We start from the raw sequence: 25,158 nt of genomic DNA, 5'->3' as shown, positions 1-25,158 counted from the left end.
CAGTGATCCCACTGTATCTCATATGTGGCCCATCATAACACATGTCACACTGCATTCTAACTCCCCCGCCCACTGGCCCAGAGCTCTGGAGACAGGTAGTGCCTGGCATCTGGCAGGCACTCAGCACAACACTGCCTATTCTACTGTCTGGAGGCCAGCTCTTCACCTGCAAAAAGTGAGGGTTAAAACTCCCTCAAAGCCTGGAGTTGCATGCATGCTCTTGTCCAGAAACTAGTGAGCCCTCCTGTCTGCAGGCTGTGCGCTTGCGTGGGCACGGAGGACCTCAGCCTCCGGGTCTGAGCAGTATGAAAGAATGCACACACATGGGAGTGTGTACCTGAGGGTGAACGTGTGTGTGCATACCTGCACGTGTGTGCACACGCGCAGCGTGTTTTGGCCTGTGTGCATGCACAGAGATTAGCTGGGCAGGTGGCCTGGGAAAATGATGCAATCTGACACTGGCATCGCTCCTGCCCTCCCAGCACCTGGGGAAGCTCCTCCCCCAGCCAGCAAGGCCCCTGCTGCAGAAAGTAAAGGAAGGAGGTAGACGGGGAGAAGAAGGGAGATGAGCCCCAGTGCACTATGGGTAAAGCACAGTGCCTGGGTCCTCCAGACCTGGGTTCAACTTACTTGAGCTGCTCATCGGCAAAACAGGGGCGAGAACAGCCCATTCCCCACAGGACTGTGGGGGCTCAGTGAGATGCTGGGGGAAGGAGCCCAGAGCTGGGTCCCAAGCCTGTGCCCACTGAACTCTCCTACCACTGCCCTAGCTGACCTTGGGCAAACCCCTCCCTTGCTCTCCAGGACTCAATCTCACCATCCACACAACAACCTGAAAACCCTTCTGGTTCTGACACTGGGCTGCCTGTCTAGGGGAGGGGTATAGCACATCCTGGCCGGACTCAGCTTCCCCCGATCCCCAACTTGCCCCGACCCCACCCTCCATGAAGGGCCCACGGCAGGTTGCCTGAGGTCCCAGTGCCAACCCAGACATCCTTCACTGAAAGAGGGTTTCTAGGCGGAGGGAAGACGGTGGCCCCCTGCCAAGGTGCCTGCCAGCCGGGCCTGAGTTGGTAAGGCAGGGGGCATTCTCCATGGCCCCGGCCAGAGTCATCCCACCGGATTCCAGTGGACGTGCCAGGCCTGGGCACTCACTCAATGCTAAGAAAACGCATGCACTCTAAAACGTCAAAGTGGGGACGATGAGAAAAACAGATACTATGTTCGGAGCCACACATGCGAGACTATAATTACCACTTGGGGCTCAGAAAAGTTAAGCGACTTGCCTAGGCCACAAGCCAGTGGATGGCAGTGCTGGAACTGAAACCCATGAAACCCAGGGCACCAGCTGGGGAGCACTGGTGCAGAGCACCGGCTCTTTACTGCTCTGCAGCCTATACCTGTGACCTCTAGGAGACCACAGATCATCTCCTCCTCTCTTCCAGAAAACAAAATTCCCAGTGAATCATTACAAATCAGTATTCTGTATGTCTATACGTCTGAGCTACAGCCTGGTGAATGCTCTTCTGGAACCCCTCCCTGACACAGTAACTCAGCTGAGCTAGGTTCATTATAGTTCTTAAAAACCCTAGCTCTACCTAGGCCACAAGAATTCTCCTGGACTTTGGGGTTTCCTCATTCTAGGATTGCAGCTCCGGTCCCTTTCCCTGCCCTCTTTCGTGTCTGACACAGCTGGGCTGCAATTCCAACTTTGGCCAGGAGGTGCCACTGTCAGGATTCAGCCTGAGCATTTGCACGACAGACTACACTCATTTCATCTGCGGGTCCTTGGTGAGTCACAGACAGGGGAGGGGTTTTCTTCCCAAATGACAGGTGAGGAAGCTGAGGGAAGGAGGCTTGTCTTAGGCTCCACACTGAGCCAGCTTTCAGCTGCGATTCCTGGGGCCTGAGAATCAAATCAGGAACACTGGGCTCTCTTAGGGCCACCAGCACTCCAGAAAGCCCCCTCCACCCAAGGTTGAGGGTCATTTGGGGGTCTGCCGTGGCTTAGGAAGGTTGAGTCTCCAGTTTCAATGCAAACGCCCTGAGGTAGGTGGTAGGAAGACTAAGTAGATCTCAGCAGGCCCTGGTGAGACACGCAAACCCTCTCCTAAGAGCCCTTGCTTATGGGGAGAAGAGTGCATTCGTTCCTTTGTTTATTCTAGTAACGTTGAAACACCTATGGCTGCCTGGCCTATCCCAAGTCTGGGGAGGGCTCCCACCCAAAGGAAGGAGGCAGCTAAGGTCTGGAAGATCAACTTGGCCCCAGGTATTACCGCAGCAATCACAGTCTCAGGCCCTGAATTCCCCCAGGTTATTTAGTTCCACACGAGTGCCCACAGGCAAGAAACTGTCTCAGGGACTTGTGCTCAGAGGAAGGCATCTGGCTGTCCTGGAGCTTCCCAGGACCCGTGGGGCAAAGATAAGATGGGCCAGGGGCAAGTGCCTGCACAGCAGGTGAGTGCGGGCCTGGTCCCCACCAGAGTCGGGCTCCTGGGGCTCTGGGCCCGGGAAAAGGGCTATCATCAGAGCCAACTTACGGCACAAGCCCCGAGCAGGCAGGCAGCTGATGGGGTCGCAGGAGAGCTCAGTGGTGAGTAGGGGCCGCCCGGGGTCTGGGGGCTCAGCAGGCAGGAAGCATCGTTCATTCACTAGCAGTGAGCAGAACCAGAATGACTTCTCAGCATAGCACACAGGTGGCTCCACACCCACACCCGTGGGGATGGAAGGGGAGGGAGTTTAGAAGGGAGACTCCTCCGGTTCCAGTCCATCACCAAAGCTCCCCTCCCCTGTGTGGCAGTTTCTGCCTCTACCATCCCCCTCCTTCACCAGAACCTAAGGTAAGAGCGCAGGGAACCTGGCTCCTCTTCCTGCCCCAGCCTGGCACCACCAGGCTAGCAGCTCCCCAGACTCAGTGAGTGAATGGACCCAGACACTGCTCACAACAGTCTGCAGAGACCTTCCACTGAGCCGCAAGCCTGTGTCAGCTCTGACAGATGGAGAAACTGAGGCTTGGGAAGCTGGGAGACCGACCCAAGGCCTCACCCAGTGTGCCCACCTTCTGCTGGCCTCCAGAACCTGCCCTCTCTGTCACCCTCTTCAGGCGTGGACTGGGAGGGAGGGGTCAAAGTCCAGGACCTATTTGATCCATCCCTGGGGGGAAGACACGTTTGTTCCTGCCCAGATGTACAGCCAGACCGCGAGGCTCCGGAGGAGACGCCCCACTTCGCAGAGGGGTACACTGAGGTGGCGGGGTCGCGGCGCCTCCTCAGGAAAAGCCCAGGCAGGATGGGAGAGGAGTTTCCTCCATTTCACAATGACTCTCCCTCCCTGCAAGGCGCAGCCGCCCTAGGGGCCAAGGGCAACAGCCACCCGGACCGCGAACATTTCCTGCGGAGCGGCCCCTCCCACAGCCCCGAGCCCAGCGCCAGCCGGAAACCTGGCACCGCTGCGGGGCGAGGTCACTGGCCCCACCTGGGCAGGGAACGCAAACCCCTTTCAGGAGGCAGAAGGCGACTGACGCCCCCTGCAGGGGAGGGAGCCCTGTCACAGCCCAGGCACTGGGCGGTCAGCCCAGTCTAGGAGCCGGTCTGCCGGGCGTAAACTGAGGCTCGGGGCTGTGCGAAGGGCCAGGCGCACAAGCCCCGTGGCAGAGGTGGGTGGAACTGTGGTTTCATCCAGAGAGAAAGGCAGAGACAGCGCCAGGGGAGGAGAAAGAGGCGAGAGAATCGGGAATACGCAAATCCAACTGCCAAGGTCTCTATTTGGGGGTTTCGCGCCATAGAGGAAGCTGGATCAGAGAAGGGAAATCCAGAAAGGACCTCGGTCCGCGAAGGGGACAAATAACCCGACCTGCTCCCCAGACCTAGGGCTCGGGCCCGAGACCCATCCCCGTATCCCAAGGTACCCAGGAATCCAGCCGCCAGACATTTGAGCAACAGGAGCCCGGGCGTCGCACGCCTTCCCTCCCGTTCACAGTAACTCAGCTGCGAGCTCCGGTCCCCTACGCTTCCTCGGCTCGCTCTCGGTGGGATTGGGGAGAGGGTGACCTAGGCTAGGAGGTGGGAAGGGGACGCCTTACCGGAGCCTAGGCAGCGGTGGCAGGTGGTGGAGCAGGGCCGACTGGGGCGCGCATCCCGGGTTATAAGCACAGGGCCGGGGGCAGGGCTCGTGACCTGGGACACGTGGAGGAACGCGCGCTACAGGCCCCGCCCCCGGGCCCGGCCCCCTAGAGGAGCCGCTCAGCGTTCGCGGCCACCGGTGGGTGGGCAGAGCCGGCCTCTCCCTCCCTCCTTGCTCCTCGCCTTTTACCCCTCCTTCCCTCCACCCCACGGGTTACACCCCCCTCCAACGCTTTCCTCTCACTGGTGGCACACCCTTCCGAAGGCGCTAGCGGCGTGGGTCTCCCCACCCTGGCCCGGGGGACAGGCGGCTCCTCAGGGCGCCGCAGGGGCTAGAACCCATACAACTGTCAGGGTGACCGCAGTGGTCCAGCCAGAGATTTGCAGCTGGGCCTGTGGGGAGCATGCAATCGCTGGGAGGCAGGAATACGGAGTCCCTTACGCCTGTGTGTTTCATGCCCACTTTTGCTCGGTGCTGGTGTTTCTGCAGACCTTGAGCCCCTCCCTTACCCCCACACCTGCCCCCCGGAGGCTTGAGCCAGAGCCCAGTGTATGGGTGGGAACACCAGGGTGGAGGTCTGGGTCTCATCCCAGTACAGGGCTGGTTCCTGGCTGTCTCCCCAGAGCCTGGCACCTGACCAAACTCCCGAGGGCACCCAGTAAATACTGACAGACGCGCTGGCTGTGAACCCATTGGGCATTAGGGAAAGTTGGGGTTCACAGAGGTGAAGCTTCTTGTTTCAGAAAGAAACAGGGAGTTGTGACCCGGGGCTGGCCTTCAGAAGGTTTTGTGAGTTAGAAGTTTCCCAGCCTGGTTTACAGGCCGCAGAGCACCAATCACTGCAACCACAGCCCAGTAAAACCACAGGCCCTGACCGGTCCGAGGCAGTGCCACAGTTCTCACTGCCTCCTGCTCCCCAGCTTCCCAAGTCTTCCCAGCCCTGAACCCCTGGGAGGTGGGATCCCTAAGGATGCACTGCTGGGTTTGCCATTCAGCTGCCTTGGAAAAAAGTGTGAGGATAGGTGGTGCGAAGGCGGCAGCCCTGTCTCAGGCCCCTTCCTGCAACCAGGAGGCAACCGAAGATAGGGACCGAGGCTGCTGGCTGTGGGAACCTTTACTCCCTGCTGCAGAAATGGCTCCAGTCAGGGGGACTGTTGCTTCCTGACACACAGCCACTGGTGACATGAGGGGCAACGAGATCCCAGCTCTCCTGAGAGGAAAACAGGGACCCAACTGCCAGCAGGGGCCCTGCCCACTGGGCACCGAGGTGGATGTTTGCCCAGAGGCAGAGATCAAGGTGAGAGTAGACTGGCAGCTCCTGGATGAGCCATTTTCCACCTCACCCCTCCATGTGCCAGGTGGACATCCGCACGCCCCCAGCCCTCACCCTGCAGAGCAGTTCTTGGGTCTAGGGCAGGGGCGAGACCAGAGGGAATCCCCCACCTCGGGCTCAGCCGCCACGGCTTTGCCTTTTACTTACACCTAGGTCAGGGCACTTCAAGGAACCTATCCACCTCCCAGGTAAGTGACCTTGGGTGGCACCTCGAAAAGCACCGCAGACCCTAGCCTGAGCAGATGAAGAAACTGAGGCACTGGAGTCTGTTCATATCTTCTAAATATATCCAGTCTGCCCCTTTCCCTCCACCTCCACCTCTTCGGACACAAGTCTGCCATCCTCTTACTCAGAAAAACCTTGATAGCCCGCTTCTCCTATTTCCCCCTCCCATCCTTTCTCCCACCAACAGCCAAAGAGTTCTTCAAAACGTGAATCAGAACAAGTCACTCCTTCTTAAAACCCTTTGATGGATCATTTTTTCCCCATATCGATTCCCAGTTGTTCTAGCACCATTAGTTGAAGATTTTCCTTTCCCCACTGAATTACGTTGGCATGTTTGTTGAAAATTCATTGACCGTATAAATGTGGTCTATTTCCAGTCTTTCTCTTCTGTTCCACTGAGCTCTTTATTTATCCTTATGCCAATATCACCCTGTCTTGAATACCATAGCTTTATAGGAAGTCTTGAAGCCAGATGATGTCTATCTTCCAACTTTGTTCTGTCTCAAAACTGTTTTGGCTATTCTAGGTCCTTTCATTTCCAAATAAATAGTAGAAGGTTTATCAGTTTATATCAAAATGCTGTTGAGATTGGGGACAGTAACAAACCTATGTATCAGCTTGGGACAGAATGGATACATTAATAATAGTGAGTTTTTCAATCCATGACATTGGTCTATCTCACCATTTACATCTTTTAAATTTTTCTAGCATTAAAAAGACACTTAAAACTGTTTATTCAAAAAGTATAAATTGCTATTTACTTGAGCAATGGGAAAGAAACCCAAACATTTGGGTCAATCTTGATCGTCATTTGTGGTGAATTCAGTTTTTCCCTCTAAGATAGTGTTGAAATATGTGCCCCTGAGTGTCACAAAACAGCTCCTTTATTTGTTGTGAAATCCCAGGTAAGACTCTTTCAAGGATATAGGCTGGCAGAACCCAGAGCAAAAGAGCTGGAGTTCCATTAGGTCCTTGCAGGCGATGAGGTCTTCTAAATGGAGTAGGTGGGGACGGACATGCTCCAGCTGAGGAAGAATGTGTGGCTGTTATGGGAAAGCCCTGGAGTCTGGCATCAGGGTGAACAAGGTGACCTTTCATGCTGGAAGAGATGGGGCTTCTTCGGGTAACACATATGGCTGCTCCAGAGCCCAGCTTTGAGATGGATATTTTATTGGACACCTTGGATGAATTGGCAGGTGGGGGCCTATTCTCGAGCAAAGGCCTGAGTCTTCTATTTGGAGAAGAGGAAGGAGGAAGAGCTGGCGTTTGGGGCGTCTTTGATGAGTAGTACAAGTCTTCAATTTCAATGGGTGTGCTGAAAGTTCCATCTTGGCTCAGATGTCTGAGCCATGTTTTATAGTTTTTATACTGTGCAGTGTATAGGTCTTGCCTATCTTTCGTTAAATTTATTTCTAAGTATTTTAAGCTTTTTTGATACTATTGTAAATGATATTTAAATTTTTTATTTTCTACTTGTTTGTTTCTAGTATATAGATCTACAATTGATTTTTGCATATTGGCCTTCTGTTCTGCAACCTTGCTGAATTTACTGATTCATTCTAGTAGGTTTTTGTAAATACTTTTGGATTTTCTAGGATATTTCTAGACAGTTGTCCATGAATAGAGAAAGTTTTCCTTTTCCTTTTATTATCTTCGTGCTCTTTTTTCCCTTGTCTTACTGCAAAGGCAAGGGCCCCCAGTACAAAATTGGTGAGAGTGGATATCCTTGCTTTGTTCAGGATCTTAGGGGAAGTCATTCATTCAGTCTTTCACCATTAAGTACGATGTTAGTTGTAGATTTTATACAGATGCTTCTCATCAGGTAAAGAAGTTCATTTTTATTCTTAGTTTGTTAGAGTTCTTATCATAAGTAGGAGCTGAATTTTGAATTTTCTGCATGTATTGAGATGATCTTATGATTTTCTCCTTTATTTTATAAATGTGGTGAATTGCATCAATTTTCAGGTGTTGCAGTGACCTTGCATTCCTGGAATAATTATATCTCAATAAAGTTGATTTTTCAATTTGTAAGAAAAAAGTGAGGAACTTTGAGTTAAAAGACACATAATCAATCACAACGTGTAGACCTTATTTGGATCCTGATTTTTTTTTTAAGTGTAAAGGAAATATCATCTTTATGAGCAGTTGGAAGTGTGAACACTGAAAGGATATTTGAGAATCAAAGGAATTGCTGTTGATTTTTTAAATGGGTAATAGGGTATTGTAGATACGTTTTTTTTAAAAAAAAGATTTTTAAAGTTTAGAGATATAGTCTGAAATATTCATGAATTAAAATGATTTTTGAAAAGACTCTATTGGTCGCCCACCACTCTTAGGATCAAACCTGTGGAAGGAAGCCGCTGCCCGCCCCCACTGCTTTCCAGCTGCACTGGCCTGCTTGTAGTTTCTTCAATGTGTTGAGCTCTTTCTTGCCTTACTGTCCTTGCAGATACTGTTCCTTGGAGAGACCGCTCTGACCCCTTCCCCTCCTCTCCCAGATGAGTCCCTTATCATAGTCTCTCTCTCATGCTGGCACGAGATGGCAGATGCCTGAAGTTTCCAACAAGAAAGTGGAGGAACATGATGGCTTTTGCCCCTTTTCCCTCTCCCCACTGCTTAGACCACCATCACCTCTCACCTGTGCCTCTGCAGGATACACCTCACCTGTCTCCTTACCTAGGCTCACCAACCCCTTCAACCCACCCTCCACATTGGAGCCAGGGTGGCTTTTTGAATGGTTGGCTCCGGCTTTTGTGGCCACTTGTCTGAACTGCTGCAGGGGACACTCAATGGTTGTGATCTCGTTAAATCCCCCAGCAACCTACAGGCATAGCTACTGCCTGTGCACCTAACCGTGGAGGAGGCCCCTCTTATCCCCCACTTCTCCCCTGCCACTCAAGGCCTGTACACCTGCAGATTGTGGAGGAGCCTAGGTGTGTAGAGACCCCAAACACCTCGCCCTCTCATGGTTGGCACCAGAAGCCACTTTACCACTGCCCAGGCCTGGGCTCTGGCCCCAGGAACAGAGAGTGTCCTCTAGGCTGGACCCCAGGTTGCCAGTTCCCACCCAGTGGGAACACAGAGTCCAGTTGTTGGGTTCTTGGAAAAGCTGCATCACAGAATTTAATGAGTGACCCGAAGGCTTGTTTTCCACCTCTGATGGTTCAGAACAGCCTCGGAGGTCAGGTGGCACCAGGGGGCTGGGCGGTTGGACAGGGCCCTGTCCAATAAAGACTGGCAGCTGGGAAAACAGAAATGGAAACACCCCTTGGAGCTAGCTCCTGTACTGGATGACCATCTCTGTGGATGTGGGTGGGGTTGGGGGAGCACCAGACTGGGTTCCAGCAGCCTGGATTCCAGGCCAAGTCTGCAACTGGCTTGCTTGCCGCAGGACTTTGAGCAATCACTCCTTTCACAGCCTCTGTATCAAAGCTTCAAAGGGGGAATTTAGGAGAAGGTGGGGGAGGAGGGAGGCCAGACTGAACAGACACTCCCTTGGCCACACCTCAGTTCTCCAATCTCCATGGTCCGTCCTCTTCATCTTGTTCCCTGCCCTCCCTCTCTTCCCCATCCTCCTTCCTGAGTGCAGGCAGGGCAGCCCAGAGGCTAGAGCCCCTGGACTATGGAGTCCTACAGGCCTGGGTTGAGTAATTTCCCCCCCCAGGCTGTGTGACCTTGGACAAGTGGCTCACCTTCTCTGAGCCCCGTTCCCTCATCTTTGAAATGAGCATACTATTATTTTTTTGCCTCTGGAACTACTGGGACTCCAGTATGAAATAAATAAACTCAGGTCCATAAAGTACCAGACATTTAACAAACGGTTGTGTTATAAACACAAAGGATCAGCGCGAGACTGAGGAGAAGAAGGCAGGAAAGAGCATGGGTGAAAGAGATGTCAGCCCCTCTGCTCTGGAGGTCTCACCTCTGCAGTACCTCAGCTGACCTTCTCCTAGGCTGCAAAGTCCCTGGCTCCATAAAAAATTAACAGCCCAGCAAAGGGCAGGGTTCGTAGGTCACGACATGAGTCCTATGGCCCCTAAGGCTGCACAAAGCGGGGGCATTCAGTCCAAGGAAGAGCCTCACAGTTGGGCCCTGGAGGAATGGGTGGGAAGGCCTGGGAAGCCCTGTCCCTACTTCTTCCCTCCTGCCCCAATCTCTCCTCCACTCAGCTGAAATTCCACCATTAGTGACTTCTGTGGTTTACACCACCTGTTTTAGTAAGACCTGCAAGCTAAGAATAGTTTCTGCATTTATAAATGGTTGGGGAAAAATCAAAAGACTATTCCATGACCCGGGAACACTATATGAACTTGAAATATAAGCGTTCCTAGAGTTTTTTTGAACACAGCCTCGCACATCCTTTCATGTGCTGACCCTTGGCTCGGGGGCTGTACTGGTGAGGGGAGCAGTCTCCACAGAGCCTGTCCTACGAAGCCCTAAATGGTCAGTGTGTGGCCCCATACAGAAAACGCGTGCAGACCCCTGCTGAAAAGAAACCGGCTTTGAACTCAGCCATAAAAATAATGAAATCTTACCATTTGTGACCTCATGGATGGACCTAGAGGACATTATACTAAGTGGAAAAAGTCAGAGAGAGAAAGACAAATACCGTATGATCTCACTTATATGTGGAATCTAAAGAACTAAATAAACAAAACAACCAAAGAGAAATAGACTCACAGATACAGAGAACAAGCTGATGGTTACCAGATGGGAAGAGCGGTGGGGAGGGTGGGTGAAAAGGGGGAAGGGACTAAGAAGTACAAATTGGCAGTTACAAAATAGTCGTGGGGATATAAAGTACAGCACTGAGGATATATTCAATAATATTGCAGTAACTATGTATAGTGCCGGATGGGTTCCAGACTAATCCGGGGGGTCACTGCATAAATTATATACATGTCTAACCACTACGCTGTACACCTGAAGCTAATATAAAATAATACTGAATGTCAACTGTGACTGAAAAAATACAAATAACAAAAATAGACGAAACCAGCTTTGAAAGTGGAAGCGCACTGGGGAAGCTTCAGTTGGGGCTGTTAGAGTGGAGTCAGGCAAGTGACCAGGTCGTGTCCCTTCTCTGAGCCTCCCTTTCTCCATCTGTAAAATGGGCACAGCGATTTCTTCTCTGTTTACCACAGCGTTGCTGGGACACTCTGATTATCATTCACCCCGAAGGGGAAATAACTCTGACGGCAGCCTTTGTCATCACCCAATGAGAGAATGGGGATGCTAAGGGGGCGGTGACAGTGTCACATTGAGCAGGGAGGCAGGGAGGAAGTATCCCTCCTCTCCAAAACCACGTGCAAAAGAGAGCCTCTTCCTGCCAGAGGCTGTGTCCAGGGGCAACTGGCAAGAGGGCCGTCAGTCGCTGAGGCAGGGCTGCTGCCAGCCCAGGAGGGCAGGGACCAGAGGAGTGGGAAAAGCAGTGCTGGGCTTCTGCTGAGTCCGAGACTCGGACCCTGTCCCAGCACCCTGATGACATGCCAGCACTCATGGAGATGTTCTAATCTTGTCCCTCCCCAGCTCACTTCCGGCAAAGCCAAAGGCCCACAAGATCTGCCCCAACTCGCTTACCTTTCTGATCACACCTCCCTCTTCTTCCCCCTTCCCCGCTTCCCCGTTCCCCCCACTCCCACAGCTCCACCTGCCCCCGCCACCCTCCCTCTCCCCAAAGCACCCTCCTACCAGAGGGCCCTGGTATTTGCTGTTTCCTCTGCCGGGAAGGGAACTCTTCGTTCAGATGTCTGCATGGATTCTCCCTCACTTTCTTCAGGTCTCTTTTCATGAGGCCCCCGTGACTGGCCTACTAAAACTCGGCCCCAATTATATTGCGATAGAGTGGTACAGTTTCAGATAATTGCTGGACTTATTACGGTGATCACTTCTTTAGCATAGGGAATATAATCAATAATGTAATAACTGTATAGTGCCAGGTGGGTACTGTTGAATAATTATGATGTATACCTGAAACTAATATTGTATGTTAGCTGTATTTTAATAAAAATCTTTTTTTAAAAAAGGCCCCTAACCCCTGCTCCCCACCTTCCCCACTTGATTTTTCTCCCTTGAACCCCTCACTAACTGACAGGTACACATTTCACTCTTCCTTTTCTGTTTATAACACTTTGCTATGAGGATGTGAGGTCCAGAGCACGGGATTTTCTGTTCACTGCCTGGCACATAAGTAGGACTTAATAAATCTTTGGGGGATGAATAAATGACTGAATTTAATTAATTCATTAAAAACAATTAAGAATTATTCTTAATTAAGAATGACCTTTGCTACTATGTATTGCTATTGATGTAATGCATTTCATTCTCATTTAATTCTCCCCAAGACTCTATGGGGGGGGTGCTATTGTCATATTCATATTTTTGGATGAAGAAATTGAGCCCAGAGAGGTACCTGGGCCACCCTACTCACACGAAGCCAGACTGCTTGTCCCCTACTCCAGTGCTCGTGAACCACTGGGGTGGGGTCGGGGTGTGGGGGGTGGGGGGTGGGGGAGGGTGGGGGGGTTGGGGGGGTGATGTCCCAGCTACAGCTCCTCCTTACCAAAGCAAAGAATTGGACGAAGAAAATCGAGCTGGTTAAAAGAAACGTTTTTATGGTATACATACACACACCGGGTCCAGGATGATAGAGCAGGTGTGGGCAGGTGGCAGCTCCTGCTGTCCCTACAGGGTCTGCCCCTCCCCTTGGGTGTCCTGGGACTCTGTGTCCCAGCCCAGGTCCCTCTGGGGCTTGGAGCAAGCCTGGAGGAGCTGGTCAGACATGCAGGCTTCTTCCCAGCGGTGCCTGCCGGCTTTGCCACCTATGGGCAGCCTTTGTCACCTGCCCACAGGGAGTAGGGGGAGTAGGGTCAAGGCTACGCGCAGAGTCGTGTTTGCTGAAGTCCGGATGACGCACGGAGGTGGGAGAAGATGACGTCCCTTGCCATAGCAGGTGGCGTAAGCAAGGGCAACCCTGTCCCATCAGCAGCCTGGCCTGGGCGGTGAAGGGTTAGTTCGGCTCCTTTCCGACCCGCCCTCCCCCCCCCCCCCAGGTCGCTGGCCCAAAAGCTGCTGCCAATGACCTTGCCTCTCAGTAGGGGTAGGGGGACACGGAGATGAGCAGGACGAAGACACTTTGGTGGCGCGGCGCCATGGCGCGCACAGTGAGCCGGTAGAGGCCGGCGCGGGTGAGCGCGCGGCGGGTATAGACCGCGCCTTGGCCCGCGCGCAGAGGCCGCAGAGCGAACGGGCTGCGTGGGTCAGGCTCCAGCACGCTGAGTTTGGTGTGGTTGGTGGGTACGCCGGCCTCGGAGAAGGCAGCCAGGCGGGCCACGTCGTGGTGGGCGCGCACGCCCAGGGGCAGCGGCAGCAGCTTGTACTGCAGCGTGGAGGGACCGCCCGCGCTGCAGTCCTGCGAGCAGCGCCGGAAGCACGTCCTGCAGGAGGGACAGATGCACCAACTCGGGTTGCCATCCCGCGCTGCCCCGCGTGGCAGAAACCGGAATTCCCCCCCCCAGCCCCCGCAGTTCTCCCACCCGCCTCTGTCTCCTAGCACCCCCAAATGCCTTCTCTACAAGCGCTGCTGTTAGCCCATTTTAGAGATCAGCAAAGAAGGCCTAAAGAAGCCAGAGGCCCAAAGAAGCCACAGACATGCACTTTCCTATCGGAGCAGATCCCCACAGCAGCCTTCCCCAGCCCAACCCCAGGACAGTGAGCACACGCAAGGAAGCATAAAACCTGGAGCCCTCCAGGTGCCCCCAGAACCTTAGGGCTGAGTCACCTGCTCTGGATTTGCCCACGCTGTGTGGGGGGGGGTGGGGGAGAAGAGAAAAGGGGGCTCAAAGACACATGCTCAGCGTTGCGAGGGCTCCCCACCCCCACCCCACCGCAAAGCCTAGGGCCCAGGTACCGTCCCTAACCCCTGCAGGCCTAGCTCCTGGACGCCAACGTCCCCACATCTGCATCTTTATGAGGGTCTGTAGCCACAGTGAGTGGTGCGGTGGAAATGTGTTTCTTGTTTATGTGTCTGTGTGTGTCTGAGTCCTGGGGTTCTGTGTGTTTCTGGGTGGCATTTATGTATCTGTGTGTGTGTTCCTCTGTCCAGGGTTTTGTGTGTGTTCATGTGTCCCCATATGTGTACACCTTCCACACCCCAATCCTCTCCCAGGTCTGGCCTCTCTAGGCCCCCAATGCTCCATGATCATGCTGACCTATCGCCGTGCAGGAAACCATAGTGCCCAGGCAGGCTTACACCCAAGTGGCTGTGGGCAGGTACTCTTCATGAGGGCACACTGCCCGTGGGCATCGAGGCCCTGGCCTGGACATGGCAGAGTGGGCCCCACTGGTCTTAGGAGGGCCTCTGCCTGCGACATGGACTGGAGGGGTCCAGAGACACACGAGCCAGAGTGTAAGCTGCCCAGCTCCCCAAGATAACATGCCACCCTCCCCCAGCCCCAACTCCACCCTTACCCTGGGCTGGAGCCCTGCCGGTAGGTGGCAGGACACGGTGTATCCACACACTGGTAGCTGCCTCGGGTGTTGAAGCACATCTGGCCGGGCCCACACTCGATGCCATCCTCCTCACACTCGTTGATGTCTGCGAGGGCGAGGTTGGCGAAGAGAAGGGGGGATGTAAAGATGGAGCAAAGGGGACGGGCTGAAGGCGGGACTCAGCGAAGGCACGGCGGTGGGATTACGTGGGAGAGAAATGCCTTCTGAGGACCAGGGCGGTGGGCAGCCCCTCTCCGCTTGTCCCCAGCCAGCCTGACCCGTGATGGCCCAGCCAGCAGGCCCCTAGCACCCCCCCCCCCAGGGCGTGGTGTTGGGCCCGCTGGAGACCTCTGTGCCTGAGCTGGGTGGAGAGCCTGGGAGAGCTGAGGGCTGCCCTTGGAGCCAGAATGCCCTCATCCTTGTCTGCCCCAGTGGATGGCCCACTCTTTTCAGAGGACATTCACTGACCCCCACGGCAGAGAGTGAGGGATGGAGACGAGCAAGGCGGGCCTGATTCCCACTTCACTACCACGGCAGCCGCCTTGCTGTGAGCGCTGGCTCTGTGCCCACCCTCCCCACACGTCAGGGCCGGCGGTTTAGGGGAGAACTGTGTTAACTGCATTTCACCAGGGGGCTGAGGCTCACAGAGGTGAAGTAAGTTGCCCAGGGACACACAGCAGAGCGACGGTCAAGCCCTAGAGCTTTCAGAGACTGCCCACGCAATCTCTTAGCTCCTGCTTGGAATGCGGGGCCCAGTCTGACTATGGGCACGGGTGTGTGTGTGTGGGGGGGGTTGGGGGGGTTACTTAACCCCTCTGAGCTCATCTTCCTGCCCCTCCCTCACAGGAGATGGTGGAGAAACGCCTGGAGAGACGGGACTGGGTGAGGGATGCCACTGCCCACAAAGCCCTGCCCTGGCCCCTCCAGTGTATGCGCAGCTTACCCTGGCAGTTCTTCCCACTGGGGAGGAGGCGGTAGCCGGTGGGGCAGAGGCACTGGTAGCTGCCCTTGGTGTTTCGGCAGGCATGCTGGCACAGGCTCTGCACGCGGCACTCGTCCAGGTCTGGCCCCGGCATTAGTGGGGGAGGGGGTGATGGAGACAGAGATACATCTGAGTCACAGGCGCCGGTGGCCAGATGCCTGCCCGTGGGGCTCAGGACAGGCCCAGGAAGTCCCTGATTTGAGGGAGCCACCCCTTCTTCCTGCCCTGCCCCACTCAACCTTAGATTTGGGGGTCAGGAGAGTCCCAGGGCTTGGAGAGAGTAGGGAGCTCCGCCCTGCTCACTTCACATTCACCAAGGCCCTGGAGGAGACCCTGCTCCCAGCACAGAGCGCGCTGTCCAGGCGGGAACGCTGAAGCATGTGGGCCCCTGGGCCCATTGCCCCTTCACCTCTCTGCAGCCAGAGGGCTGTCCACAGGGTCTGGAGTCTGTCCCTGGCCCATCGGCCCCGTCCCCACCAGTCTCTGTTCCGTCTCATGTCAATCTGGAACAGACTCCTTCCCTCCTGAAAATCTCCCTCTCTCCTGCTTCACCTCTGGGCAGTGTCCTGAAGTCAAGTGGTTTGGAAAACACTCCATCCCCCTCTTGGAAGCCCCTTGCCCATTAGCACAGCCAGGGCTCCAAGACTCCGTGTAGCAAGGAAACAGCGCTCACCCTGCCTGCGAGCCCCGGATGTCTGAACACCGAGCGCGGGGCCCACATACACAGCCCAGGAGCCCGAGACAACATAGTGGGATGTGTCCCCAGTGGGTCGGTGGGGGCTCAGCCTTACCCGTGCAGACTCCGTTCTGCCGGATGAAGCCAGTGGGGCACCAGGCCCGGCCCATGCTGCTCAGCGCTCTGGCGCCCGGTCGGAGGGAGACCCAGGCGTGGTAGGAGCCATTGGGGATGGGGGCGCGGGGCCGTAACCAAGGCACCAAGGGGCCCTGGTGGCTGACAGTGGTCATATTTGGTCCTCTCTGCTCCAGCGGGGTACAGGCCTTGCCATCTCGGAGGAGGGTGTGGCCAGGCGGGCACAGACAGCGGTAGCTGCCCTGGAGGTTGTGGCATTGGTAGGCGCAGGGCCTGGGCAGCTGCAGGCACTCGTTAATATCTGGAAGGAGCAGGGGCCAGGCCGCATGTCGAGGGCTTGCTGCAGCTGGCTGGCCTTCCCCAGAATCCAGCTGCCTCCAAGCCGTCCCTCTCCTGGCACAGCCCAGCCTCCTCTCCCACTCCAGCCTCTATTGCTCAAAGAGGCCTCACCCCCGCCCCCAAGCCAGCTCTGAGCCTCATCCCAGACTTCAGCTGTCCCTCAGACCCCTCCCTTCAGGGTCCTAGTGGGGCTCATCCTACCTCCTAAGCTTCTCTGAGACCCACCCACTTCTCCCCACCCTCCTTTTGGGCTCCTTTGGAAGTTGACCTTGCAGGGGAGAGGCGAGGTTTGGAGCGGGCAGAGCATGGATCCAGGCCCATGGTGAGCACGCAGTCAGCGCTGGCTGCCCTTTGCTTATTCACAGAATATTGTCCTTGTCGTAAACACTCCCTGCCCCTGAGCCAGGGGTGCTGGCTAGGGTCCCAACTAGGGGTGGGTGCCCCCATACCTAGGCAGGGCAGGCTGGGGCCCTGGCTCCAGTACCCCCTGGGGCAGCCGCAGTGGTGCCCGCCTGGGGTATTCTCACAGATCTGGTTGTAGTGACATTCATCCAACTGCTCCAGACACTCATCCACATCTGGGGAGACAGGGGCATGGGCAGGGGCAGGGCTGAGCTCAGAGCCCCTCCCCCAAGGTGCCTCTCCACCTCTGAGCCTCATCCTGCCCCCTTCTCCGACGTCAGTGCCACCAGGTGGAATGCCAATGTTTGCCACCCCCACCCCAATTCTACCAGCTTTGCAGGGTAAAAACGTTTTGGGTTCAAAAGAAGGAAGGGGCTTTGGAGGTAGAGTCCCGGGTATGGACCGAGCTCTGCCATATCTCTTGGTCCTTGAGCAAGTAACTCTATCTCTCAGCCTCAGTTTCCTCATCTGTAAAGAGGGGTCAGGATGGGGTCTTTTCATGGGGTTGTGGTGAGGAAATTGGGTCCCGCATGTAAAGTGTCTAGGAGCCAGGTACATGGGAAGAGCTAAAAAAAACCAATGAAGATGGAAGGGAGGAGAGAAGGAGGGCAGCAGGCGGGAGAGCCCTAGAGTCAGGAGGCTCTGAGGGCCCTGCAGCCACTAAAGCAGGATGACTGCCTGTTCTGAGCTCAAGTGCCACAATGCTTCCCCCCACCACGCATGGCTTCTCTCGGAGGAATCAGGAAGACCCACGATTGTGAAACCATAGAATATCGGAGCAGGAAGGACCCTACAGGTCACCCATCCAGGGTGGCACCTACTGTGTTTCCCCGAAAATAAGACCTAGCCAGACAAGCAGCTCTAATGCGTCTTTTGGAGCAAAAATTAATATAAGACCCACAATTATATTATATTATATTATATTATATTATATTATATTATATTATATTATATTATATTATATTATATTATAAGACCTGGTCTTATAGTAAAATAAGACTGGGTCTTACATTAATTTTTGCTCCAAAACATGCATTAGAGCTGATGGTCTGGCTAGGTCTTATTTTCAGGGAAACACGTAGATTTCATCTCACAGGTCAGCTGCAACTGATTCACAGTGGCTGCTGGAGAAACTGTGTTGAGAAGGATTCAGGGGCTGTCTCTAGGCTGGGCCACCACCCAGGAGGGGAAACAAGAGAAGTGGCAGGTGTAGCATATGGTTGCCATCCCTGACCTGGTCCACCTGCATCGGACAGATGCCAAGCCTGAGGCCCAGAAAGGAGACCCTTGTCAGAGGGACTAAGCTGCCAGCAGCCAGGCCACCAGGGCTCAGACCTCTTGAGGCCAGCGCAGGTTCTCTCCCTGGCCTCACTGCACTCCTTCTGTCAAGAGAGTGCCCATTTCCCTGAAGGCCTAGCGTCCTAGTGACACACAGCACCCCCTCTGCTGAATCCTGCCAACAGCTGGGTTCCCAGGAGTCTGGGCAACCCCACACTGTGCCCTTGTCACCTTCACAACCAGCCCCATCAGTGGCCACTCGAAAGCCAGGCCCACAGTCAGGGAGGCAGCGACGGGACCCACACAGGTTCACACAGTGCTGTCCCATTGGGCAAATGCCATATCCCAGGCACGCTCGTCCACATCTGGGGACGACGGGAACAGGGGCTACATGAATGCATGCCCCAGGCGCCCTCACCACCTGACTCTGGCCCAGCCTCCCCACACAGGTTTTGTCCCTAGGGCCTACCCCTCCTGCTAGCTCTGTCCACCATCTCGGGACCCCTAGAAACACAGAGTCCACCCCAAGGGAGCCGAGGGTGGTATCTAATGTGAGGTTGCAGACAGTGACCCATGGGCTCCCAACAGAGACGTGGCAGCACCAGGTCCCACTGGTGGGAGTGGAGGGACGCTGACGGCGAGGGGTGGTCAGTATCCGGACAGTGTCCCAGGGTCAGATTTCTTGTCTAGCAACTCCACTGAGGGGACGTGTAGACCAGCGGGGCAGATGGGTGTCAGCTCACTTCCAGCCAGTTGACTAGAAATGGTCGCTGAGCGTAGGGCAAGCTTCTGAGGCCGTGCCTGGGCTCGGCGGCTACGCGTGCCATGAGTACACGATGGTCACGTGTATGTCTTTGGAGGTCCCCATCACCCCTCAGCACTTGACCTTTCCCGTCTGTGGCCCTCATAACAGGAAGTTCCCAGTGGGAACAGGGCATGGGAACCCCCAGGCTGGCATCCAGTGCCCTCAGGAACAGACCGTTCCCTGAGTGTATGCCCCTCATCCAGGGTCCTGCACACACCTGGGCCAGGCCCAATGTGTCCCCTCCACTGGCCTCCCCCCCCACCTCTGCAGTTCTTGTCGTCCCCGGCCATGGCAAAGCCAGCTGGACAGGAGCAGGAGAAGCGGCCAGGTGTGTTATGGCAGGAGTGGGAACAGGGGCCGAGCCGCCCGAGCACTGGTCCCTGTATGGGGGGTGGGGAGAGCTGGTGGTCTGCACGCACAGGACCCTGCCAGCTGGCCTGACAGCTCGTCCATCCCAGGCTGAGAGGACTCCCTTGTCTATGCCAGGGTGGGGAGAGGGTGCTCACCCACACAAAACTCTTCCTGGGCATCCAGCTCAAAGCCTTCCGGGCAGCTACCTTCATTCTCTTCTGCAAGGCAAAGAAGACAGGCCCTAAGACGCCCGGGGACGAAGAACGGCCCTGGCCATCACCCAGGCTCATCGCCCCCTCCCGCCAGCTTGGCCAGGCTGAGGTCCCCTCCGCCAGGTGCGCAGTCCCTGTCCTGAGCCTGGCTGGTGCCCAGTGAGTCAGTGAGTCCATTCCCACCCAGCCCAGTGTGTCAGAGGCCTTGGCTGGGGGTCACGCCATGAGGTGCTCATGGGGGGCTAGCCAGACCATGGATGGTAGACAGGAGCAATCATAGTGACAAGTACAAAGCAGGGGGACCACACATGTAAAACGGTGCTCCTGAGGATCCAGAGAAGTAAACGTGGCCACCAGCTATGGGTAAGTGAGGGCATCTGACGGGGGCAGCAAGCCCAAGCCGGGGTGGGGGCAGACTGTTCTGGAGACGGGAAGGTAGTCAGACTGCCTGAATTATCGGAAGGATGGCACCCTTAATAAAGCAGTCACTGGGTGCAGGGTGAGCGTTTCAGAGACAGCACCCTACTCATAACACCCTGCAAGCCAGGCCATGCCATGTCAGGTGGGCACATGGAGGCTCGAGAGGGCCAGGGCTTTGCCCCCAAGGTCTCACGGCCAGGAAGTGGGGCGGCCGGGTTTGAACCAGGGTCTGCCTGACTGCAAAGCTGTGCTTTTACCACTGTCCCATGTTCAATGTTAAAAACATGTTGGCACCTCAAATAACAGTAACAGGCATATTTTTAGCACCCATTGGTTGAGAATATATGGCTTGTTCATGCGAGTCTCCAGGGGTTCCAAGAGTGGCTGCCATCCCCCTAGGTGGGGGCTCTGGTGCAGGCAACCTTGGGAAGAGGGTGGGGTATGAGTCGTCTTGAAGCCTGGGGGACAGGGGTTGAACCTCCCTTTGGGAATCTGCGGAAAAGCTCTGGAGGGTTTGAAGAGGAGTGGCCCAAACAGCCATGTCCCACTTGGGGTATGGATGCATGGATGGGAGCAAGGAGGTGAGCTGTCTCAGTCCCAAGTCTCTGATCCATGATCAGGGGATGCAGGGGTGGGCTGTCACCTGGGCTTTCAGTGGGGGCAGTAGGGGGTGGAGACAGGACGGGGCCCTCACCGGCTTGCAGGGCTGTGGTGAGCTGGAAGCGCAGGGCCTCAGCCTCGGGGTCGAAGGCCGAGCTGATCGTGGAGGCCCGCAGGTGCTGCACCAGCTGGGGCTGGGGGCCGCGGGCCGCGTCGTACTGGATGCTGTGGTTGCAGTGCAGGGACACCGGCAGGCTGTCTTGCAGGAAGCGCTGCGTGCAGCCCACAAAGAGCCGGCCGGGGCCCGTCTGCACATAGTGCTCCTGGAAATCCTAGAGGAAGAACATCTGGGATGTCAACTTCCAAGTGACCTGGGACTTGGGACCCTCACCCCCCCATAGGATGCTGGGGGAGACCTGGTGGGCCTCTCAGCTCTTCCTCCAACCAGCTGGGCGGCCTTGGACGGGTCACTGCCCTTTGGCGTTCTCACCTATTGAGTGGGGATGACACGTGTCCCCGAGAGGCTGGGCCCAGAGGATCTTCCCATTAATTCTCCCCTATGTCCAAGGACAAGCCTGCCCCAGCCCCGGCTGGGGTGCCAGGAAGGAAAGTGGGCCTGGCTCCTAAGGAATCGCTGTGGGCAGGATGTCCCATTCTCTGTCACCCCAGGGCTCACCCCACACCTGCACTTGGAGATCTGCATCAGCTAGGCTCTCGGGGACGACGCCATTGATCACCACGTCGAGGAGCAGGAGGCCATTGGCATCCAGGCCCCGGGCCACCTGGGTCATCGTGAGCAGCTCCCCTGCAATCCATCCCCGTCCAGCCTGGAGTCACCACCAGGGACAGGCCCTGGGCTCAGGCCCCGCTCCACCTGGCCCACCTTGGGGGAGACCCCACTCACCTGTGGCAAACTCCATGTGTGACTCCTGCCGGAAGCTGCCACCCGTCAGCGAGTAGCCGTTCAAGGCGTCTCCACTCTCTCCGGCCAGCGCCCAGTAGATTGGGGCGATGGTGACCACGAGCACCCGCATCAGAGGCCCTGGATAGGGCGGGGCACAGAGGCCAGGTGAGGGCCGGATGCTGAGGCAGCCAGTCTCCTGCTGAAGGTCCTTCTGTGGCTCCCTGTTACCCCCAGGAGAGCTCAGCCCCTTCCCTCCTCACCCATACTCAGTGCCGAGATTACCTGGACCAGCTATTGGATCAGAACCTGCGAAGTGGTAAAGACCAGTATCTACTTCTTGGAGGAGTCGTGAAAATTAGCAGAATATGTTTATACAAAGAAATGCATGTAACTTGTTGATATTCAACTCAATTCCACAAACATTGAGGGCTACTGGGCCACTACAGAGCCTGGGATGCAAAGACTGTCACTATACACTCATGCTGGACCGAGTTGAAAATTAACCAAGTCTCCTGCCTTGCAGACCCCTTCCAGAAGAGCGTGGGAGAAGGAGGATTGTTCTAAACCACTGACTTTGAAATAAAGAACCCCAAGTTGCCTTGGACATGGATTTTTCAGAATGTCCCACAATGCCCAGCCCTCCTCCTGGAGTGGGTGGGGCATTGGACTAGGGAAAGGGAAACCCCACTCACTTGGGGTCCTGACAGTTGAGCTTCTCAGCTCAACTGCGGGCTCTTGGAAGAGAGATGTCAGAGAACTGAGGTTCAGGGGAGCCAGCTGGGCCCCACACATGGGAGCAGAACCTTCTCAACCTCTCCGTGCCTGTTTCCACTAGACACAGCCTGGCCCACCTGGTTTGGGGCCCAGACATTTCTCCACGGCTTTAGCTCCTGCAGCTGGAGGAGGCGGCCACATCTGGGCAGCATCTTGCTTCATTCACTCTCTGCTGACAGCCAGCACTGAGTGACCCCCCCAACCCCAGCCAAAGACCCCACACTGTTCACACAGGTTTGTGGTCCAGGGCAGCCTTGGAGGAGCTGCTTTTAGGAAAGACCCTGTCAGCACTGCCCTCTCCCTGCTCTGGACCCCCACGAAAGGAAGCAGGGTGCCCTGGGAACGGCGAGGCAGCCGGGTCCATTACGACAGGGTCTGCAACATCCCTCCAGAACATTCCATTTGCTTAGGACATGCTATTTTGTGAATCTGTCTGCAAGTGGACATTTCTTTGTTCTCTGGGCCTTCCAGCTCATTTCACTCTCTCTGACTCTCCCTTTAGTCCCCTCGTGCCCACATCCCTTAATCATTACTGGTGATGCCTTCACTTTTCTAACGGTGGAAGAAAACCTCCCATAGCAGTCTGTGGCTTCAAGTTCATGACCTGACCTGCATTCACACGGTTTGATCATTTCACATGCTCTTGGTCTGATTTTCAATGCAGTCATTTTGCTTTGTTGGGGGGTGTGGGGTGGGGAGGAAGTGGCCTGTCCCCGAATTCACTTTGGCTTGGACTTTGCTCTTAGAGGCAGTTGGATTTCCTCTGGGAATCAGGCCAGGAGCAAGCCTCAGAACACAGGTTTTGTCTCCTCCTGGCTCTAGCACGGGTCGGAGGGTCTCCAGAGACAGGAGACTCAGATCCACTTACCCACACTCGCAGGGATGTGGCTGATGCTGCTTTTGATGGTGGTGACCCCAGAACGTGCCTCCTGTTGCACACTGGTATTGAGGGTGGCCATGCCAAGTTCCTGGCCATTGATGACCCCAATCACGCTACCCCGGCCCCCCCGGGGCTCCTCTGGGAGGAAGGAAGAGAACAATAGCGATACTATCCACCTCCGTGCCCTCAGTATAAGCAGGTACTGTTACCCATTTCACAAAGCAGTAATCTGAGGCTCAGAGAGGTGAAGTAACTTGCCCAAGGGCACACAGCTAATGGGTGATGGCACCAGCTTCTAATTCTGGCCCTGCCATCGCCTTCTTGGAAAGTTGGGTGAGTCAGGCCCCCAAGCCACACTTGAGTTGGCTTATCTATAAAACAAAGAGGTGGGATCACAGGTACGCCAAAAACCCGTTGGGTTCTAAGACACCAGGAGCCCATGATGGCAGGGACTGCTGGGGGGACGAGGGTTGAGGGGCAGGGCACCAAGCCAGGAATTGAATGCCACCACCTGAACGACCCCCTTTCCAGCAGTGGCCCTGGGTCCCGCCGCCCTGCAGCTGTCCTGGCTGGGGTGGGCTGGATTTCCAGGCGCCGCCAGGCAGTCTGCAAGCACATGCTCTTGGGCACTAATCAAATGGAGGGCATGGGCTTGGGGGGGTGCTTCCTCTGGCTAATGGGCCAGCTGTCTCATTTGGACAGATGGCATTCCAGGGGGCGAGAGACAGAAGCTAGCCTGCCTCTCCGTTCACTGGCTCTCAGGGGAAATTAGCAACAAACTGCCCGGGATCTGTTAAGAAAAATAACATAGAACATTGTACTGCCAGGACCCTAAATGGGTAAATCAGGGGGCTGGGTAATTTTGGATTCCAGGAAGCAATGTCATTTCCTGCAGCCCATAACTGGGGGGTGATGAAATTTGATGCCCATCTGGGATGTCTCTTGTCAATATCTGATGCTCTGGGTTTATGGCAGGGACAGGAAAAGGCCACTGAACCTACTCCTGGCTTTGTAATAAAGGGATGAGAAAGGAATTGGGAGCTGCAGATAAGAAGGCAGCAGCATGGCCCCTGGCAACTTAAGAAGGGGACAAAAAATTGGAGGCCAGGAATGACAAGCCACTGTTGACTTTGTCAGACATGGGGTGACTTGTCTCCCACCAGGTCAGGATGCCCCACCACCAAGACTGAAGGTAAAGGAGGGAGAGAGATAAGTCCATAGTTAGGGGGCCTCAAAACCTTTACACACCTTCTACCTGGCAACGCACCTGGAAGGAATGTACCCTACAGCAATATTCAGGCCAGCACACGAAGATATGTGCTACAGCGTGGTTTTGGAGGGGGAACTGGAAAAAAACCCTGTTGCATATTTAACAAATCCAACAATTAAGTTTTAAAAATGTTCCTATAGAGCAATAGGAAACCATTAAAGAAGTACGGACTAGGTTTATTGTCATGGAATGTTGTCTGAGACAGAGTTAGTAAGAGTGGCCGATTGTAAAGACAGCCTATAAATTCGATCTCATTTGTAAAGAGAAAAATGTATACCTCTTTATACTCAAATAAAAAAAAGTGGAGAAAGATATACCACAAATCATAATTGCCAAAGCTATTTCTGATAATTGAATCATGGGGAATAATTGATACTTACTTTTTCTTCACCGATTTTTCTAAATGATCTGGCCTTTCTACAATTAACATACATGAAGTAAAAAAATAATTGTTTCCATTTAAAAAGTAAGAAGGCTGCTAATGTTTTTAGGGGTGTCCCTCTAAAAAGAGATGCAGAATTGCTAACCCCTGGACCACAGAATATGACCTTGTTTGAAGATTGGGTCTGTACAGAGGTAACTAAGTTAACGTGATGTCAGGAGGGTGGGCCCTAAGCTAATGTGATGGGTGTCCTAAAAAGGGGGGGGCTTGGACACACACATGCACACAGGGAAGCCACATGAACATGAAGACAGGGATGAGTGACGACTTTGTGAGCCAAGGAACACCAAACAGCAAACCACCAAAAGCTAGGGGCGAAGCATGGAATAGATTCCCTATCACAGACCTCAGAAGGAACCGGCCCTGTCAACACCTTGATCTTAGATTTCCAGCCTCCAGAACCATGAGACAATAAATTGCTGTTGCTTAAGCCACCCAGTCTGTGGTACTTGTTATGGCAGCCACAGGAAATGAACACAGTAGCCATGTTCAGAGCTCTGAGGTTTGGGTTGGGGGCT

The 25,158-nt window shown here is 54.9% G+C and overlaps 2 protein-coding genes across 2 annotated transcripts in view; both read right to left on the bottom strand.

The window, feature by feature from the left end:
* ASS1 (argininosuccinate synthase 1) overlaps nt 1-4,234 on the bottom strand; it is a 49,320-nt gene extending 45,086 nt beyond the window's left edge. The window contains exon 1 of the mRNA XM_033122670.1: nt 4,082-4,234. The gene's annotated coding sequence lies outside the window, so the exon portion shown is untranslated. The remainder of the gene's footprint in view (nt 1-4,081) is intronic.
* Nucleotides 4,235-12,281: 8,047 nt separating this feature from the next.
* The window catches only part of HMCN2 (hemicentin 2), a 138,053-nt gene continuing 125,176 nt past the window's right edge, over nt 12,282-25,158 (bottom strand). Inside the window, exons 87-96 of the mRNA XM_033123909.1 lie at nt 22,917-23,066; nt 21,275-21,412; nt 21,054-21,175; nt 20,465-20,702; nt 19,294-19,356; nt 16,752-16,880; nt 15,944-16,264; nt 15,114-15,233; nt 14,150-14,276; nt 12,282-13,116 (exon numbers count right to left, since the gene is read on the bottom strand). Coding sequence (XP_032979800.1) covers nt 12,771-13,116; nt 14,150-14,276; nt 15,114-15,233; nt 15,944-16,264; nt 16,752-16,880; nt 19,294-19,356; nt 20,465-20,702; nt 21,054-21,175; nt 21,275-21,412; nt 22,917-23,066 — 1,754 coding nt within the window. The 3' untranslated portion in view covers nt 12,282-12,770. The remainder of the gene's footprint in view (nt 13,117-14,149; nt 14,277-15,113; nt 15,234-15,943; nt 16,265-16,751; nt 16,881-19,293; nt 19,357-20,464; nt 20,703-21,053; nt 21,176-21,274; nt 21,413-22,916; nt 23,067-25,158) is intronic.

This window comes from Rhinolophus ferrumequinum, chromosome 12 (genome assembly GCF_004115265.2).
Source record: "Rhinolophus ferrumequinum isolate MPI-CBG mRhiFer1 chromosome 12, mRhiFer1_v1.p, whole genome shotgun sequence".
Classification (NCBI taxonomy): Eukaryota; Metazoa; Chordata; class Mammalia; order Chiroptera; family Rhinolophidae; genus Rhinolophus; species Rhinolophus ferrumequinum.
Note: the sequence above shows the minus strand (reverse complement) of the source record. Positions and strands in the feature narration are given on the sequence as shown.